This window comes from Dendrobates tinctorius, unplaced genomic scaffold (genome assembly GCF_039654945.1).
Source record: "Dendrobates tinctorius isolate UK_male_01 unplaced genomic scaffold, ASM3965494v1 ptg000024l, whole genome shotgun sequence".
In the NCBI taxonomy this organism is placed as follows: Eukaryota; Metazoa; Chordata; class Amphibia; order Anura; family Dendrobatidae; genus Dendrobates; species Dendrobates tinctorius.
In genome coordinates this window covers 11,261,076-11,282,316 of record NW_027361692.1, presented here as the reverse complement: position 1 = coordinate 11,282,316, position 21,241 = coordinate 11,261,076, and the positions used below count along the sequence as shown (strand labels likewise).

At 48.0% G+C, this 21,241-nt stretch overlaps 1 protein-coding gene across 5 annotated transcripts in view; it reads right to left on the bottom strand.

Annotated features, from left to right (window-relative positions):
• ASRGL1 (asparaginase and isoaspartyl peptidase 1) overlaps positions 1–21,241 on the bottom strand; it is a 115,970-nt gene that overhangs the window by 56,241 nt on the left and 38,488 nt on the right. For all 5 annotated transcript variants that reach the window (XM_073569364.1, XM_073569365.1, XM_073569366.1 and 2 more), the window contains exon 3: positions 15,814–15,956. In XM_073569364.1, coding sequence (XP_073425465.1) covers positions 15,814–15,956 — 143 coding nt within the window. The remainder of the gene's footprint in view (positions 1–15,813; positions 15,957–21,241) is intronic.

Below are 21,241 nucleotides of genomic sequence, written 5' to 3'. Positions count from 1 at the left end.
CCCCAGGCCCCGCGGGGCGCTCCATAATAGCTCTCCACAGGCAGATCTGTAGTCCCAGGGCAGTTGAGATGAGTTTGGAGATGGTGATGTAGTGTGGAGTGGAGGATGTAGCAGAGCTGGGTGAGAAGCGCAAAATGAAGGCAGATTATTATTATAGCGCCATTTATTCCATGGCGCTTTACATGTGAGGAGGGGTATACATAATACATACAAGTACAGTAATCTTAACCCCAAAGGGTGGTTTGCACATTAATGACCAGGCCAATTTTTACAATTCTGACCATTGTCCCTTTATGAGGTAATAACTCTGGAACACTTCCATGGATCCCGGTGATTCTTTTTTTTTTTTAACTGTGTATTTTATTAACATTTTTAAACAGATACAGAAAAAGTACATGAATGTATAGATATGTCTCACAAGCTTGTTAGCAATAACTGTAAACCAGAAATCAGTATACATATCTTAATATCCACTAATACAATGAAAACAGGGAATATGACAAGACGAACAATACAATACTAGACAGGGAAATATAAGGAGGGGGGGAAGGAGCGGGGAAGGTGAATATTTCAGGCTTCCATCAAGGCCAAACTTCACTGTTATTCTTTATTGGCCCAATAAGTGTCCCATAGTGACCAAACACTTTCAAAAAGATCTACCGTGTCATTTGACAAGGCAGATAGATACTCCATCCTTCTCACATCTTGGATCCGAGAATGGAGATCGGCAAGTGAGGGTGGGTGGGCTAACCTCCAGTTACAGGCAATTAGACACCTGGCGGCTGTGGTCATATGCAACAGTAACCGCTTCACTCTCTTCCCCAGCTGAACAAGTGGTATATTTAATATGTAGAATTTAGGATCCAGGGGAACCCGAAGGTTAGTTACTTTATAAATAAGAGATTGCACCAGCCTCCAGAAACCCTGGATATTGGGGCATACCCAGAATATGTGCGGTATGTCTCCTCCTGTAGCTCCACACCTCCAACAATTGTCAGGTATAGTTGGGTTTAGTTTATGTAGTAGTGATGGGGTGTGATACCAATACATAATTAATTTATACTGATTTTCCTTATAAACACAGCACGAAGATGTCTTTGAGGCAGTATCCCAGATCCGTTTCCACGTACACAAGGGAATGGTCTCACCAAGGAAATCTTCCCATTTCCTCATATAGGTGTGATTTGGCTTGTCTTCTGGGCATGGGGCAACTAAAATACGATATATATCTGAGATGAGGCCTTTAGTAGAAACCCCAGCTCTGCATAATCTTTCAAATAGTGTAGGGATAGAGACTTCTAAGGAGGCAAAAAGGGAATGCATCAGGTGTCTTACTTGTAAATACCGATACTGGAAATTGCCAGGGAGATTGAATTTAGCAGATATGTTGGCGTAGGGGAGAAGGACTCTGGAACTTGCGTCTACTATGTCAGCAAAGCAAAAGAGTTTCCTGTCAAACCATGTTTTAGTCGCTATACCCTGCATACCGTCTGGCATTCTGGGATTAAAAAGAAAAGAAGTCAAGGGAGAACGTTCGGATTTAAGTGGAAACTTTTTGACACAACAGTCCCATATCCTCTTAGTGAAGGCTATAGGGCCCAGGGTATGTGGATCAAGCTTGTTAGATGAGGTGCCCCAGAGGTAGGAGTTGGGGTGTATTGGGGCAAGCCATAACTTCTCTATTTCCATCCATCTAGAGAAGGCACAGCGATTAGACCATGCAGGGATGTGACGTAAGTGTACTGCCCAGTAGTACCTAGTAATATCTGGGACCCCCAAGCCTCCTCTCAGTTTACTGTCAAATAAAGTGGTTTTCTTGATTCTATGTCTCTTTTGGGCCCAAACAAATTGAAGTATACTAGACTGAATGTTGCGCAACTCTTTGTATGGCACACACACCGGAAGGGTCTCAAATAGGTAAAGTAGCTTTGGCAGAACAGACATTTTGACTGCAGAGATTCTGCCAAACAGAGACAACGGGAGCCTGTTCCAATTGAGCAGGAGCTTTTTTATCTCAGTAAATAAACTAGGATAGTTCTGCTGGTATAATAGCTTATACTTAGATGTTAATTGTATCCCCAGGTATGTCAAGGATATATTTTTCCATTTATAGTTGTAGTTTTCCTGTAATGAGGAAACCCGCACCTGTGGAATATTAAGAGGCAGAGCTTCCGTTTTGTTCTGGTTGACCTTATACCCCGACAGCCTTCCAAATTGTAGCAATAAGGAATGCAAATTCGGGAGGGTGATATGTGGTTGGGACAAAATCAATAGGACATCATCCGCATATAGAGATAGCTTAAACTCCTTATCTCGTACCATTACTCCACGTATATTAGGGTCATTGCGAATAGCAGCAGTCAATGGTTCAATACACAAGACAAAAAGAAGGGGGGACAAAGGGCATCCCTGACGGGTGCCGTTGTGTATTTGAAAGGGTTGAGATGTGGCATAAGGAAGCCTGACCGAAGCTGAGGGGCATGAATATAGACTTTTCAGGGCAGTAATAAATGCACCCGAAATTCCAAAATGATGTAACGTTTCGAACATGAATGGCCACCCCAGTCGGTCAAATGCCTTCTCCGCATCCAAACTAAGAAGGAGTGCTTCACTCTCTGTCTTATTAACAACCTCTACTAAGTCAATGATCTTCCTGGTATTGTCTCCTCCCTGTCTACATGGGACAAAACCCACCTGGTCTTTGTGTATTAGGTGAGGGAGTAGCGCTGAAAGACGTAGAGCCAGTAGTTTAGTAAAGATTTTCATATCAGCATTAAGGAGTGCTATGGGCCTATAATTGGCACATTCCATAGCATCCTTCCCCGGTTTGGGTATAAGCGTAATGTAAGAATGTAGCATACTTGCGGGTATAGGGGAGCCCGTGAGGAAGCTATTAAATAATTTAACTAAATAGGGGGTGAGTCGAGCCGCAAACGCCTTGTAGTAGAAGTATGTCAGGCCGTCTGGACCCGGTGATTTTCCATTAGGAAGTAATTTAAGCACCTCTCCTACCTCTTTACCTGTGATTTCTTTATTCAGTGTATTTACAGTGTTCTTAGTAAGAGTAGGCAGCTTACACTGCTCAAGAAAGGAGTGGATTAGGTCCCTCTGTTTTCCTGGGTCTGTAGGAAGAGTGCTAGGCAAAGAATACAATCTTGACAAATAATCCTGAAAGATGTTTGCGACTTTAGTGGGATCATAGAACATATTCCCTCCCGAATCTCTCAAGGCATAAACGGATGAGTTCCCCCTATCCTCTCTAAGTTGGCGGGCTAAAAGGGAGTGAGGTTTATTTCCTTTGTCATAATATTTATGCTTGCTATAAAGTAGTAATTTTTCTGTTGTATTGACAGCTAAGTCCCTCAGTTGGGCACGAGTCTTTACTATACCTCTAAGGGTACGTATTGTTGGGTTAAGGGTCATCCTATTCTCTAAGTCTCTGAGACTTTTGAGGAGCTGATCTCTCTGATATAATCTATCTTTTTTTATACGAGAGCTTAATGCTATGCATTGCCCTCTAAAGACGGCCTTATGGGCTTCCCAGACAGTAGAAAAATTAGGCACTGACCCCTCATTGTTCTCGAAGTATTCCATCAATCCGGCTTCCAGTTTGTCTCTGTAGGGAGCCCTCTTGAGGAGGGACTCATTGAGCCTCCAGTGGCAGACTCTTGTACGTGGGATTGTCTGGTCTAGGGTGAGAGTCATTGGCGCGTGGTCTGACCACGTTATTGCACCAATATCCACATTGCTCGTCAATCTAAGGGTCTGAATGTTGCCAAAGAAAAAAAATCGATCCTGGTGTGTGTGCCATGAGGGGGGGGAGTAGAAGGTAAAGGTTTTTTCTGAGGGATGTTTAACTCGCCATAGATCAAATAAGGCAAACCTGCGGATCAGTCTTCGAAAGGCAGCTGTCAATTTACGTTGAGACGGGCTCGACAATTGATTGTTAATGGTCAACCTGTCCAATGAGTCAGAGAAAATAGTGTTAAAATCTCCACCCACAATCCACGCTGAGGAGGGGAGGCGTGTTAATTTGAGGAGTACCCGGTTCAAAAAGAGGACCTGGGAGGTATTAGGGGCGTAGATGTTACACAGAATAATTGGAACTTCCTTATATGACCCTTGTAGGATAAGGTACCTACCCTGTGGGTCTGCCAGGGAGGTAGTAACTTGGATGGGACAGGTCCTTGATATCAAAATCGCCACACCGGCTTTTTTCCTTTCCTGGGAGGCTAAGAAAATTGTGGGGTAAAGGTGTTTAGCGAAATTGCAGTTCCCATTGAGATTCAGGTGTGTTTCCTGTAAGAAAACCACATCAGCTCGCTGGGTCCGCATCTCACCAAGCGCCATTCGTCTCTTAATGTTTGAGTTTAAACCCTTAACATTTAGTGTTAAAATTTTAACCATATTTTAGGTTGTAGTAGCAGAAAGCAAAATTAGCATTACATACAGAGACCAACCGGGTATTGCCCATCTCAAAATTGCCTGATGGCCCACGATGGATGGCTCTCAAAGAGGTACAGAAGATTCCCTCACCACAATCAGGGTAGACACATAAGGAATGGGAGAAGACATTTACAATACACAAAACACATAGATCACAACATTTACATGTCACAAATATTACCAGAGAGGAGTGAAGCCACAGGCGAAAGCCTTCTCCGCTACCGTCCTCTCCGGCCAGGGTCAGAGAAAAAAAGATTGGCATAACGTAAAACTTTACCAATATCTAAACCCTGACCTCCTTTACCAACTCTTCCGTAGGAGGAACCAGGGTAACTCTAACCCTTAAAAGGGGGTCTGTAGCTATGGACACACTGCTATCACAGTCAGTGTCAAAAGCTAGATTCTAAACATTTAAGAGAGGGGAGTGTTCAATTCTCACCGCCCTAGTAGCAATCCAATGCAAATAGTGTGAGGAGTCTTAACCAGATATATTATCATAAAAGAAAAAGAAAAACATGGATTTTTGTGAGTACTCACCGTAAAATCCTTTTCTCCGAGACGCTCATTGGGGGACACAGAGACTGTGGGTGTGTGCTTCTGCCGTCTGGAGGCTGACACTAAGTATACAAAAAAAAGAGTTAGCTCCTCCTCCGCCGCATACACCCTCGCCCCCAGACCGGGCGTAACTCAGTTTAGTGCATAAGCAGTAGGAGAACGCGCCTTAAACTCAGGCAAGAAATTATACATCTGGAAAAGGGCCACCCTGATCCTTACATAAGGATTTGTATAACTTAAAATAAGCAAAAGCCAACTGGCTAGTAGGGTGGGTGCTGTGTCCCCCAATGAGCGTCTCGGAGAAAAGGATTTTACGGTGAGTACTCACAAAAATCCATGTTTCTCCTTCGTCTCATTGGGGGACACAGAGACTGTGGGACGTTCTAAAGCAGTCCCTGGGCGGGATCTTAGCTCACCCAATCCATGCTATTTTGCGCCCCTGATTAGAGGTGCGCAACTGCTGCCTGGAGAATCTTTCTTCCCAGGCTTGCATCCGAGGATGCCTGGGTATGTACGTTATAATGTTTGACAAACGTATGCAAACTGGACCAGGTAGCTGCTTTGCACACCTGTTCCGCTGAAGCTTGGTGTCGCAGTGCCCATGAGGCACCCACTGCTCGAGCCGAGTGTGCCTTGATCCCTGCCGGAACCGGCGTGCCACTGATTTCATAAGATTCTTGAATCGTCAGGCGAACCCATCTGGCCAAAGTCGCTTTGGACGCAGCAAGCCCCTTCCGCCGCCCTTCTGGGATCACGAATAGAGAGTCTGTCCGGCGGAAAGATGCTGTCCTTGTCACATACCTCCTAAGAGCTCTTACCAGATCCAGTGTGTGCAAAGCCTTTTCTACCCTGTGCATCGGTGCCGGGCAAAACGAGGGTAAGACAATGTCTTCGTTGATATGGAATGCAGAGACAACCTTCGGCAAGAAGGGAGGAGCTGGCCTTAAAACTACCTTATCCTTATAAAAGGTCAAGAACGGCGGTTTACAAGATAAAGCCGCCAATTCCGAAACCCGCCTAATAGACGTAATAGCTACCAGAAAAACGACCTTCCTGGACAGGTAAGGTAAGGAGACTTCTTGTAAGGGTTCGAAGGGGGGCTCCTGAAGGGCCCTGAGCACCAAGTTCAGGTCCCATGATTCCGTCGGCGCCTTATAGGGGGGTACTAAATGTGCGACCCCCTGCATAAACGTCTTAACCTGCCAGACCGAAGCGACCTTTCGTTGAAAAAGGACCGACAGGGCCGAGATTTGCGTCCTGAGCGAACTCGGAGCCAATCCTGCGTCCAGCCCTGCCTGCAAAAAAGCCAGTACGTTGGGGATTGAAAAAACCAGAGGAGCCACTCCGCGATCCCTACACCAACGGAAAAAAACTTCCCAAGTCCGATGATATACCTTCGCCGAGGAAGGCTTTCGGGCACTCACCATCGTGGCCACCACATCGCGCCTGAATCCTGCCTGTGTTAACAGCCAAGATTCAATGGCCACGCCGTCAAACACAGGGCCCCTAAGTTCGGATGGTAGATCGGCCCCTGGGACAGCAAGTCCGGCCGATCTGGTAGACGCCAGGGTACGTCCACCACTAGCTGAACCAGATCTGCATACCAGGCCCTCCGAGGCCAGTCTGGAGCTAGCAGAATTGCTGGAACCTTCTCTCTCCTTAACTTTCTGATGACCCTTGGAAGCAGAGGTAGCGGGGGGGGAACAAGTACGGGAGACGAAACTGGCTCCATGGAAGCACCAGAGCGTCTGCTGCGATCGCCTGCGGGTCGAGGGATCGAGCGACGAACCTTTGTACTTTGGCGTTCTCTCTGGATGCCATAAGGTCCACGTCTGGTGTCTCCCACCATTGGCAGATCTGTTGAAAAACCTCGGGGTGCAGGGACCATTCCCCTGCCGCGACCCCCTGTCGGCTGAGAAAATCTGCCGCCCAGTTTTCGACTCCCGGAACGTGCACCGCTGAAATTACCACGTGGTTCTTTTCGGCCCAACGCAGTACCAGCCCAACCTCGCGCATGGCTGCTTGGCTGCGCGTGCCCCCCTGATGGTTGACATATGCTACTGCTGTAGCATTGTCCGACTGAATGCGCACCGGCCGGTGTCTCAGAAAACACTGAAAATGTCGCAGGGCCAATCGTATTGCCCGTATCTCCAGAATGTTGATCGGGAGAATTATCTCCTGAATGGACCACCGCCCCAGGGCTGTGTGACTCTGGAAAACTGCTCCCCAACCTTGCAGGCTTGCATCGGTCGTCACCACCAACCACTGTTCCGGGGGAAAGGGTTTCCCCTGGACCAGAGACGAGTCGCGAGTCCACCATCGGAGTGATCGTCGGACCAGCGGAGACAAATTGCACCGATAACTGAGGGATAGCAGCCTTCTGTCCCATGCTGACAAGAGCGCATGCTGAAGCGGACGGAGATGGAACTGGGCAAACGGGATTGCCTCCATCGCCGCCACCATTCTGCCCAACACACTCATGCCGTACCGGATGGATCTGGAGCCTGGCTGTAGAAGGTTCCGTACCCCCTGTTTGATCTTTCGCGCCTTGTCCTGAGGGAGGATCACCAGCCCCCGGGAGGTGTTGAAAACCATGCCTAGGAATACGATTCTCTGGGCTGGAACCAAAGACGACTTGTTCCGATTGATCAACCAGCCTAGACGCGCCAGGGTATCCAGCGTGATACTGACATTCTCCTGGCACGCCTGAAACGACGGCCCCTTTACCAAAAGGTCATCCAGGTAAGGTAGTACCGTTATGCCCCGAGCATGCAGGATGGCCATAACCACCGCCATTATCTTCGTAAAGACTCTGGGAGCAGTGGCCAGACCGAAGGGCAGAGCAACAAATTGAAAATGTCACCCTCCGATCGCAAAACGCAGGAACCTCTGGTGTGGAGGAAAAATCGGAATGTGCAGATATGCATCCTGCACGTCGATCGAGGCCAGGAACTCCCCTGGATCCATGGCTGCAATGACCGAACGGAGGGATTCCATCCGGAACCGCCTGACTCTGATGAATTTGTTCAGGATTTTTAGATCTAATACTGGCCTTACTGTCCCGTCCTTTTTGGGGACCGAAAACAGGTTGGAGTAAAAACCTTGTGTCTCTTCACTTTTCGGCACTGGGACAATGACCCCGTTGCGCTGTAGCGTCATTATGGCCTGTAACAAACCCTCCGCCTGCGATTCTGTTCCGGAAAGCCGGGAACGGAAGAATCGCCGTGGCGGGAGTCCGAGAAACTCTATCTTGTACCCGGACGATATCAATTCTGCCACCCAAGCGTCGCGTGCCACTGCGACCCAAACGTGGCTGAACCTTAGTAGGCGTCCGCCCACTCTGTCGTCCGTAGGTACGAAGCGCCTCGAGTCATTTTGCTGGAGGCTTTTGGGATCTGGCCCCCCTTGTTCTGGGCAAACGGCCTCGGCCTCTACCCAGCGGATTGGCTCTGTAAGAGGTTTGCCTTTCCCTAATCTGACCATCATTTGCAGAGGTGGATGCTCTGGCCGAAGTCCCCCTCCAGGGGTTACGAAAGGGCCGAAAACGCCTCTGTGTCTGCCTGAATGCTGGCCAAGTCCTCTGCTGCGGGAGGAAACTACTCCTCCCCCCTGTGGCTTCTGAGATAAGCTTATCAAGCTTCTCACCGAACAACCGATTGCCCTGAAAAGGCAATGAGGTCAAGGACTTTTTGGAGATAGGATCCGCTTTCCACAATCTCAGCCATAATGCTCGCCTAACGGCGATCGCATTTGCTGCTGCCACCGCAGAACACTCGGCCGCGTCCAGAGAGGCGCTGAAGAGAAAATCACTTGCCCCTAAGATCTGATTTGTCACCTCCAAGACCTCCGCAGGCAGATCTCTGTTTTGGAGGGCATTCTGCAGAGCGTCCGCCCATGAAACCATGGCCTTAGCCACCCAAGTAGCCGCAAAGGAGGGGGCTAGGGCCGACCCCGCTGCCTCATACACCGAGCGGGCAAGCCCCTCTATAAGGCGATCAGTTGGGTCCTTGATAGAAGAACCGCTGGGTATCGACAATAGCGATCTGGACGCTAAACGTGATACCGGTGGGTCCACTACTGGCGACTCCACCCATCCCTTATGGAGTTCAGGAGGAAACGGATACTTAGCTTGCAGCGCTTTTTGCATTGCAAAACGCTTATCCGGGTGTTCCCTATGTTTCTGAACTAGCTCCTCGAACTCCGGATGCGTGGCAAACCTTCTATGCGGTCGCCTGGTCTTTTTGAAGGAGACCTTGTGACCTGAGGCCGTGGACACATCGTCCTCGATCTCTAATGTCTGGTTGACTGCCTCAATGAGGCTGTCCACCGAGTCTTGGTATCCCAGGCTTTCTGGATTCCAGGCCTCCTCCTCCTCCTCGCCCTCATCCTGCTCGCTTCCTGAGCTCGGCGACGGGGAACGAGATACCCTAATACCCGCCGCCGAAGCCCCAGAGGGTCCGGCCGACGGGGAACGAGCTCTCTTGCTATGAGCTTGTCTGGTGCTGGAGCGGCCTCTAACGGTCGGAGGGTCCTGAGACGTGGACGAGCTGTCTTCCGCTGGCAGACCTCCATCCTTGTCCCTGCCTGGGCCTTGGAGAGACTCAATTGCCCTTGTAAGGGACATCATAGAGTGTGATAAAGACACCGCCCATTCTGGAGGGTCCTGACCTCTGGGCTCTGCAACAATGGGGGGCTCCTGGGCTCGCTCCGACTCGCAGGCTTCACAAAATTTACCCGGCTGCGCTTTAGGCAGCCTGACCCCACAGGAAACGCAAACAGCGTATAGGAAAGAGTGAGCTTTCCCTTTGCCAGACATATTGCAAGGTAGGGTAGGAGGAGGATAACCCCTTCCTTGACTACTAGTGCGGCACTCGTAACGGGGTTGCACTTACCCACCGGTAATGTCCCACCTTGCGTCTCTTCCACGGGGCGTGCGGCGTTACTCGCCGGGGCACTCGCACTCTGGGAGATAGGGGGCGGCTTCCGGCCCCACTTCGGCGAGGAAATGCAAGGAGGGGGGCGGGAGGTCCCCGGTAACTGTGCGCGCCCGCCGCTCTCCGCCCCCGGAAGTTAGTGGGCGGGGCTTCCGCTACCCCCGGAAGTCGGCGGGCGGGCGCGCGGAACTCCGGACCTCCCCATACAGCGGGGACCGTGGCCGCCCGCGGGGCTCTGGCCGCACTCCACGTGCGGCGTTCGAGGGAGGGGGGCGGGAGCTCCCCGGTCACTGTGCGCGCCCGCCGCTCTCCGCCCCCGGAAGTTAGTGGGCGGGGCTTCCGGCTACCCCCGGAAGTCGGCGGGCGGGCGCGCGCTCACGGATCTCCCCATACAGCGGGGGCCGCGGCCGCCCGCGGGGCTCCGGCCGCACTCCGCGTGCGGCGTTACCCGCCGGGGGCAGCGCCGGGTGAGAGGCGGACTACCTGGTCCCGGCCTATTAACAAAAGGTGAGCCGGGCCGCCGAGGGGGCTCTCTTGAGGTGCTTCTCAACCCCATCCCTGGGCAGGGAGGGGGAGGCTACTGTACCGCTCTCCGCTTCAATCCCTTGGCTTACCTGCGCCTCCAACTCCACCCCTGGACTCACTACCTAGGGGTGGTAGGGGCATTTCCACGTTGCAGGAGAGAACAACGTGGAGGATCACTCACACGTGCTCGCCCGTTGGGGACGATGGGGAAACCGCAATCCTCTTATCAGGATGCGTTGCCGCCTTTTTACAAAAATAAAAAATAAAAATGGTTGTCTGGGGAAAAGTCCCAGATGTGTCCCTCGGTGCGGGAGAGAAACACGTGGAGGGTTACTCACACGTGGTCGCCCGTTGATGATTTGGGGAGATCGGACCCTCTCTATAGGGTCCGTCGCCCCTGTCTTATCTTCATAGAAAAAAAGAAAAAAAAAAAAAAATCTAGTCTGGAGCTCCAGACTGCGTGTGCCTCCATCAGACACTAAGCAAAAAACTGAGTTACGCCCGGTCTGGGGGCGAGGGTGTATGCGGCAGAGGAGGAGCTAACTCTTTTTTTTGTATACTTAGTGTCAGCCTCCAGACGGCAGAAGCACACACCCACAGTCTCTGTGTCCCCCAATGAGACGAAGGAGAAAAGTGAACAGCTACTTATGAAAGAAAGAACCAACCAAAGTCCCTATAATAAACTGGGGAGGGCACAAGATCTCCCACCAACTGCCCCCCAAGGGGGGACTCCAGCTTGAAACCAGAGATTCAAACACAGGGCTCCAGTTCCCAGAAGGAAGAAAAAATATGAAAAATTGTTATCTCAGGTCGGAGCCGGTCGTGCCTTAGGTCGTGATGAGGGAGATCCCCCCCCTAGAGTCCACCTGTTGCCAAACCGGACGGAGTGGACTGGACGGCATCTCCAATTCCCAGTCCACCAGGGAGGGCGGAGGAACCCCCAGGTCAGTGCAGAAGGCTGGGAGGTCCCGAATAGATCGAAGCACTACCGTACGACCATCTTTTGAGGCTATGAGGGCAAACGGGAACCCCCAGCGATATCGGATGCCCTTATCTTTTAAGGATGCAAGTAGTGGCTGCAGATGTCTCCTTTTCTGTAGGGTGATCCAAGATAAATCAGGAAATAATTGGATCCGAGTCCCTTGATATTCAATTCTCTCCGAAGCACGGGCTTTAGCCATAATAGACTCTTTTAATTGGAAGTCATGGACACAGCAAATAATGTCACGAGACTGATTTTGCGGCCCCCTGGGGCGTAATGCTCTATGTGCTCTGTCCAATTTTATCCTTTGAGTTGTGGGGCACTCCAGTACAGTGTTGAATATGGTTTAAAGTATGGCATGGACATCCTCATTACCCGTGGCCTCAGGGACGCCTCTCACTCGGATATTATTATGGCGTCCTCTGTTGTCCAGGTCTTCCAGATGTTTGTTAGTTTCACTCAGAGCCTGAGCATAAGAAGTCACGTTCTTTTGTAGTTTGATGATGTACTGTCTAGTAGCATCGTGATCCCTTTCCATTGAGTCCACTCTGTCTGCTAGTAGCCCAACATCTTGGCGGATTGAGTTAATCTCTGACTTACAGGTTTCTTTTACTTCTGAGATCAGGGATTTGAAGTCCTCTTTGGTAGGGAGGAGATCCAGATACTTCTTCAATCCTCTGTGGTCAAAATGGTGTTCCATCTCTCCAGACTCAGTCTCTGATGGGGAGTCACGCGACCCCCCCCCCCGTCCTCCTGCTGTGACACCAGAGCAGACAGTGAGGGCGTAGAGTCCAGGTCCATACCCACTGGGCCCGACCACGTAGTTTTATTTTTCGCTTGAGTGCCTTTATGGATTGATTGTCGTTGTGACTTTGGTGGCATGGGGTCACTCGCAACACAGTCTCTCTTAGTAAGAAACTTGTCCAAAGGGGTCATAAACGGATGCCCCCTTCTTAATCTGTATGACCAGCTTGAACCTCGTCTCCTCCTCAGCCCCGCCAGGTCGTTCCCTAGTCCGTGCAATGTATTATATCTCCTTTCAATATTATTTATTGATGTAAAACCGTTAAAATTATAGCTGTCCACTTATGTCCTCCATCTGGGCGGAAAGGCAAGTCTCCCCTCTACGCAGACATTATACAGGGGTGTATATCTCCTCCATGGCTCTTTCTCGTAGTAATTTCTTTACAACAGGCTATTATTTCGATGACCACTAGATGGCAGTAGAGTATAAGGCAAAAAAGAGAGCCTTTCCTGCTTTTTTTTTTTTTTTTTTTAAGGCAACTGCAGCCCAGTTTCCCGCTCCCTTCTTCTTCAGCTATCAGAGCTTGCAAAATGGCATCGCCCACATGGAGCCCCGGGGTCCCGAGGGGGGCGCAATCGCCGCCGTTGCACCTCTGGAGCACAACCACTTTGTCACTTGGAGATGCCTCCTTCTCCTCAGGGACACTATCTCTCCCGTGTCTGAACTGGGACAGCACTGAAGGTAAGACCCAGGGCTGCACCCTGACTATGTGGAGGTGCTATAAGAAGGCCTTACCTCCACTGTTTCTCTGTGCGTGCTAGGAGCAGTCCCACGGGTATAGTTCCGATCTCAGTGTTCTGCTTGAAGCCCTCCTGGAGTTATGCTCCCAGCCCAGGTCTGTGTCCAGAACCCGGGGTGATAGCCAGGGAACCTGGCTTGCCCCTCGCCGGCCACCTAGGGGTGCTGAATCCTACAGGTATCTTCCAGGGTAGCAGGGGAACCAAGTCAGGATGTTTTGCAGCAAATTGTAAAGTTTAAAGAGGAAGTTTCGTGTTCTAAAAGCAGGAGCCCAAGTGAAGTGCTTCTTCCCTGTTAGGTGCCCAGGCCACGCCCCGATCCCGGTGATTCTGACACGGTTTTCTCGTGACATATTGTACTTCATGTTAGTGGTAAAATTTCATTCAAATAACTTGCGTTTATTTGTGAAAAACACGGAAATTTGGCGAAAATGCCCTTAAAATCACAGAGATACGGCACACAAAAAAACTTAATAAGTAACATTTCCCACATGTTTACTTTACATCAGCACAATTTTGGAACCAAAATTTTTTTTTTGTTAGGAAGTTATAAGGATTAAAAGTTGACCAGCGATTTCTCATTTTTGCAACACCATTTTATTTTTACGGACCACATCACATTTGAAACCACTTTGAGGGGTCTATATGATAGAAAATACCCAAAAGTGACACCATTCCAAAAACTGCACCCCTTAAGGTGCTCAAAACCACATTCAAGAAGTTTATTAACCCTTCAGGTGCGTCACAGGAATTTTTTGAATATTTAAAAAAAAAAAAAAAAATGAACATTTAACTTTTTTTCACAAAAAAATACTTCAGATTCAATTTTTTTTATTTTGCCAAGGATAACAGGAGAAATTGGACTGCAAAAGTTATTGTGCAGTTTGTCCTGAGTACGCTGATACCTGATATGTGGGGGGGAACCACTGTTTCGGCGAATGGAAAATTAGCTCCAATCGTTAGCGGACACCATGTCGTGTTTGGTGTGCCTAAACTTTGGAGCTCCCCGCACAAATGACCCCATTTTGGAAACTAGACCCCCTAAGTAACTTATCTAGATGCATAGTGAGCACTTTGAACGCCAAGGTACTTCACAGAAGTTTTTAACGCAGAGCCGTGAAAATAAAAAATCATTTTTTTTCCTCAAAAATAATTTTATTTAGCCCCAATTTTTTATTTTCCCAAGGGTAACAGGAGAAATTAGACCCCCAAACTTGTTGTGCAATTTTTACTGAGTACGCAGATACCCCATATGTGGGAGTAAACCACTGTTTGGGCACTCGTCGGGGCTCGGAATAGAGGGAGCGCTGTTTGACTTTTTGAACGCAAAATTGGCTGGAATAAATGGTGGCGCCACGTCGCATTTGGAGACCCCGTGATGTGCCTAAACAGTGGAAACCCCTCAATTCTATCTCCAACCCTAACCCCAACACACCCCTATCCCTAATCTCAACCCTAATCATAACCCTAACCACAACCCTAACCCTAACCCCAAGCCTAACCGTAATCCCAACCCACCCCCAACCCTAATCTTAACCCTAATTCCAATCCTAACCCTAATTCCAACCCTAACGGAAAAATAAAAATATTTTCTTTATTTTATTATTTGTGCCTGCCTATGGGGGTGATAAACGGGGGGAGGGGGGGTTATTTACAATTTTTTTTTATTTTGCTCACTGTGAAAGTTTATCATAGTGATCAAAATGAATGACTGGATGAATCTGCAGCGTTGAAGATTCCGGCGGGCGCACTGCGCATGCGCTCGCCATTTTCCAAGATGGCGGCGCCCATGATCCATGATGGCGGGACACCGGGACGTCCAGAGGGACATCGGAGGTACCGGGGGGTGAGGGGGGGGAGCGGAGGGAAGAGGGAGGGGAGCAGATGTTAACGGCGGCAGCAGATTGCCGCCGTCAATCGGTATCAGGGGCCGATTGGCCCCATGAATCGGTGTGCGGGTCATGTGACCTTTCAGTGACCCCGGTCACCCGACCCGCAGGGGGGCTATCAATTCATGACACAGCATATGTGTCATGGGTCGGATTGGCACCGACTTCCAAGACACATACGCTGTGTCAACGGTCAGTCTAAGGTAGCAGTAATCATTTCCAGTCTTCACAGACAGGACATCTATTGAAACACTGTTCTGCTGTATAACCTTCCGCTCACCATGTGAGACAGTCTGGGTTGGAACAAAGTAGGGAGCGGTGGAGACAAGAGGCATGTGAGGTCTTATAACAATACTTACAACACTGTCTGCACATCTGTGCCTGCTTCACAATAATTAAAAGACGACAGCGGCGGAATTGGTACATACGTAGAAATTTGTGATGTGCGAACCGAGTGTCTCCAAAAATATGTTTGCGTCCCCCCGGCTGCACGTCTCAACAGCCGCAACACTTGCAGGGACGGCTTGTTTGTTAGGCAATCCCTGTATGTGTTGTGGCTGTCGAACAACCGTGGGGACTCGAACATATTATTCGAGCACGCTGAAGACACTCCGTTAACACCCGAGCATGCTCAGATAACACCTTACACGGGCACAGTCGCTCATCACTAGTACAAATGTTTTTACAGTTTGTTACCAAAAAAAACATGTAAAAAGAGATTGTCACGTAGCAGATGTTCACTAAAGTAGTGTAATGTAACATGTGGCTCCCATTATATCCTCTAGTAAAATATTGCTTACTATGGTAAGGGCACTATTTTTATCAGCAACCACGTTAAAAATTCTAGAGAAGAGGGTCCATGCCGGCAAATAGGGTGGATTACTGAGAGTCTGAGATTGGTATGTACAGAAGATAAACCATACAGCCCCCATAGATATACCTTTTCCATTACAAGGCGGGCCAGTTTTATTGGGTTAGCAATGCATTTGACTGCAGAAACAGCTCCTGAGGATAAATCCTTGCCATCCATGATAATAGCATCCATCTCGACTTCTCCCTCTTCATTCAAAACAGATCCATGGCCTAAGGAAACAATATGGAAAGTGAACACACAAAAGGCTAAATGCAGAGATATGTTCAGTGAGGAAAACACATCCAGGCCTACAGCTTAACTCCTCTCTAAATCTGGAGCAAATGGGGAGACATTTTGTACTGGGAACTACATCATTTGATTGAAATGGAAGAATGCTGAAAACGAATAGTGAAGAAGTTACTTTTGATTTCTATGCATAAATGGTATTTGGTCATTTTGGAAGCGTTAACTGGAATGAAACCAATTAGGGAAAAGAAGGAAGCCCTGCTAATTAATTCACCACTGCATCTGGGCACAAAATAGTGTGCACATCTTAAGAGCCCGAGCCATAAAATCACGTGTATATATACACTATTCCTTCCTTTCTTTTTTCAAAAATGCAAATTGCCTCTTCAGTAAGGAAGAGTATTAAACTCTAGTGCCATCAATTGGAAGTAGAAATCCTAAAAGGCCTCCTCACACTAGCATTCCAGGAATGTCACTCTCCATAAGGTCAGACGCCTCTCACAGCCAAGCCAGATCTCACACTTTGCACTGACGAGGGGCAGTACCCCGAAACACAGTGTCTGCAAATTGAGATTCTGGCTTGGCTTTTATCCCAAGTCATGTAACAAGGCTCGTTAAAGGGTTGACATTGACTTTTAGGATTGCTACTTCCAATAGGTGGCACTAGAGTTCTAGTCCTCTTCCTCTCTGAAGAGACAATTTGCATAATCTCCATAAGGAGAAATGTTACCCCTCAGGTCCCAGTCAAAAGCTTCTTATACAGCCAAATCAGAGCTCATGCTTTGCACTGATGATGGGCAATACCCTGAAACACCCTGTTTGTCTGCAAATTGAGATACTGGTTTGGCTCTTATCCCAAGCAATATGGGAGGCTCATTAAAGGGTAGATAGTGACTATTAGGATTGCCAATTCCAATAGGTGACACCAGAGTTCTAATTTTCTTCCTCTCTGAAGAGGAAATTTGCTTATTTAATTTCCCAGAGGACCACTGCATGGATTATAAGCCACCTGTCACACTTCATAAGGAGAAACATTACCCTTTAGACCCCCCCTTTTTTTTTCTAAAAATGCAAACTGCATTTTATGGTAGACTATAAACTAAAAGACTGCTGACTACTGTAAAGCCGGACTGCATTTACTTCTCAGGGTAGACAGCTGCAGTTCTACAAGGCGTTTTCCTATTGAAGTGTTTGAAAGCTGTAGGGGTTTGGACTAGGACTTATTAATAAAAAAAATTTATAACCCCCCCAACCCCTATATACTGGTAGCTGTGCCTACATAGTCGAGATTGAGCAGAGTGACTATGGGGCAGGTTTTGCATCCCTCTTTATTAGAGATTGACCATGAGGACTGTCACTTCTCGAAGAGGAACAGGCACCCCAGCTTTGTGGATGTCTTATAGGTTTAGACCCACAACAATCACATATCAGGCATTTCGAAGATATTTTGTTTTTATATGACCTGTACTGTTTCTCAGATTTCGCTGTAGATAATGTGATGTCCACGCTAAAGGTTTTCTTTCACTTATGATGTCACTCTGTGCATTTCACAAAAAAAATAAAAATATCAATTGCAATTGCCACAGCTGCACTATTGGTAACAATAGGAAATGACATAATGGGGCAGCTCTGTTTTAGATAAAAGCTTGATATTTTGCTTTTTGACAGTGAGTGCAGGTGGAGGGTGATGGGATGCCACGTTGCATGCCAGATCTCACAACCCAGAAGTTCAGTCTAGAGTTTTACTAGATAGTCTAGTCCTTTACCAGTAGCATGAGGGGGACTTCTAGGCCTATTTTCTAAATTAATGTCTTCTCAAATATAAATGACAGTGACAGACTGGTGATCGGTATTCTTTAAAAAAAAATCTGTCAAAAGAGTTTTATGTAATCTAACAGCAGCATGATGAAGGGACAGAGACCCTGATTGCAGCGATGTGTCACTTAGTTTACTGGGTGCAGCAGTGATAAAATCAGTTTTCTCTGCTGCAGAGCTCTGAATGTTGAACCCTGTGTAACCCCGACAGAACAATAATAAGTAGCCTTCTGTTTACATTGTATATGGACAGAGAGGTGCTAATCAATCAGTGGTGTGTGTGTGGTTGGACTAGGAGGCAACTAGTCCTGTAGTGATAATCTCCTGCTGATAAAACCCTGATTGTACTGAAACCACAACCCAAGTGACACACTGCTAGAATCAGGGTTTCTGCAGTTACATCATGCTGCTCTCAGATTATATAGCAAAGACCTGCTCACAGATTCTCTTTAAATGACAGTTCCCTGTTCCAGACGATGCTCACTTTTGCATCCCCGTTGCACCTGGACTCCATCATTACTCATGTACCAGCTCACAGCATTATAGAAGACTAGCTATGAACCCGTTCTACGCCCGGGTGGCGAGCATTTTTATTGGTATATGGTCTCCCATCCTGGTATGTGCTGCCACCCTCCTATCCTGGTATGCATGGCACCCCTCATTCCTATCCTGGTATGCATGGTACCCTCACCCCCCAATCCTGGTATGCATGGCACCCCATTCTTCATCCTGGTATGCATGGTCCCCTCACCCCCCAATCCTGGTATGCATGGTACTCCCTCATCTCTATCCTGGTATGCATGGTACCCCTCATCCCCCAATCCTGGTATGCATGGTCCCCTCACTCCCGTATCCTGGTATGCAATGCTCCTCTCACCCCCCCCATCCTGGTATGCATGGTCCTTTCATTCCCCCCCATCCTGGTGTGCATGGTCCTCTCACTCCCCCCCCCCCCCCCCCTATACTGGTATGTAAGGTCCTCTCACCCCCCTTTCCTGGTATGCATTGTCCCCTATCCTGACATGCATGGCCCCCTCATCCCCCAATCCTGGTATGCATGGTCCTCTCACCCCCCCTTTTGTGATATGCATGGTCCCCCCCTCACCTGACATGCATGGTCCCCTAACCCCCTATCCTGACATGCATGGTCCCCTCACCCCCCTTTCGTGATATGCATGGTCCCCCCTCACCCCCCCTATCCTGGTATGCATGGTCCCCTCACCCCTATTAAACTACACACATACCAAAAAAAAAAAAAAAACACATTTATACGCACCCTTCTTTCCTGCGCTCCAGCGCTGTCACGTTCTGCTGGAGGCCGGGGGAGGAGTGCGGCGGCGGAGTACACGCATGCCCATAGTGCTGTCCGGCGCCATATTGCTGAAGACACTGCAAATGTGTCTTCAGTAAAATGGCGCCGGATCGAACTCTGCGCATGCGCGATTTCGGCCACACTCCTGCCCCGGTCTCCGGCCGAAGAAAAGTGCTGAGGCAACGCTCCTCCCAGTCAGGTAAGTATGGCGTCGTAGATGGTGGTATGCCGTGTGTACGGTACCGCCATCTCCGGCGCCATACACACTCCTCACCGCTTGGATGCCTCATTCTGTCTGGAGCCAGACTGCGCAGTCGCGTCGTGCTTGCGCAGTCTACAAAGGCTTTGGACAGAGTGACGCTTGGAAGATTGGAAGCGTGGCTAGGAAACAAACTGCAGCACTGGAAGATGCTTAAAAAGGTGTCTGAAATGTAACAAAATAAAAAAAATATAACGTTGGTCTCTTTATTTGGATTTATGAATAGTACAACAGTTTTGAATAATTTAGAAAACCCTTTTAATAATTTAAAACATTGTAAATGCACCCATCTCAGAATTTATATACAGTTACAGTAGGTCCATTTATATTTGGACAGACACAACATTTTTCTAATTTTGGTTCTAGACATTACCACAATGAATTTTAAACAAAACAATTCAGATGCAGTTGAAGTTCAGATTTTCAGCTTTCATTTGAGGGTATCCACATTAACATTGGATGAAGGGTTTAGGAGTTTCAGCTCCTTAACATGTGCCACCCTGTTTTTAAAGGGACCAAAAGTAATTGGACAATTGACTCCAAGGCTATTTCATGGACAGGTGTGGGCAATCCCTTCGTTATGTCATTCTCAATTAAGCAGATAAAAGGCCTGGAGTTGATTTGAGGTGTGGTGCTTGCACTGGGAAGGTTTTGCTGTGAAGGAAACATGCGGTCAAAGGAGCTCTCCATGCAGGTGAAACAAGTCATCCTTAAGCTGCAAAAACAGAAAAAACCCATCCGAGAAATTGCTACAACATTAGGAGTGGCAAAATCTACAGTTTGGTACATCCTGAGAAAGAAAGCACTGGTGAACTCATCAATGCAAAAGACCTGGGCGCCCATGGAAGACAACAGTGGTGGATGATCGCAGAATAATCTCCATGGTGAAGAGAAACCCCTTCACAACAGCCAGTCAAGTGAACAACACTCTCCAGGAGTTAGGCGTATCAATACCCAAATCTACCATAAAGAGAAGACTGCATGAAGGTAAATACAGAGGGTTCACTGCATGGTGCAAGCCACTCATAAGCATCAAGAATAAAAAGGCTAGACTGGACTTTGCTAAAAAACATCTAAAAAAAGCCAGCACAGTTCTGGAAGAACATTCTTTGGACAGATGAAACCAAGATCAACCTCTACCAGAATGATGGAAAGAGAAAAGTAGGGTGAAGGCATGGTACAGCTCATGATCCAAAGCATACCACATCATCTGTAAAACACGGCGGAGGCAGTGTGATGGCTTGGGCAGGCATGGCTGCCAGTGGCACTGGGTCACTAGTGTTTATTGATGATGTGACACAGGACAGAAGCAGCTGAATGAATTCTGAGGTATTCAGAGCCATACTGTGTGCTCAGATCAGCCAAATGCAGCCAAACTGATTTGTCGTTGTTTCATACTACAGATGGACAATGACCCAAAACATAAAGCCAAAGCAACCCAGGAGTTCATTAAAGCAAAGAAGTGGAATATTCTTGAATGGCCAAGTCAGTCACCTGATCTCAACCCAATTGAGCATGCATTTCACTTGTTAAAGACTAAACTTCAGACAGAAAGGCCCACAAACATACAGCAACTGAAAACCACCGCAGTGAAGGCCTGGCAGAGCATCAAAAAGGAGGAAACAGCGTCTGGTGATGTCCATGAGTTCAAGACTTCAGGCAGTCATTGCCAACAAAGGGTTTTCAACCAAGTACTAGAAACGAACATTTTATTTACAATTATTGAATCTGTCCAATTACTTTTGGTCCCTTTAAAAACAGGATGGCACATGTTAAGGAGCTGAAACTCCTAAACCCTTCATCCAATTTTAATGTGGATACCCTCAAATGAAAGCTGAAAGTCTGAACTTCAACGGCATCTGAATTGTTTTGTTTAAAATTCA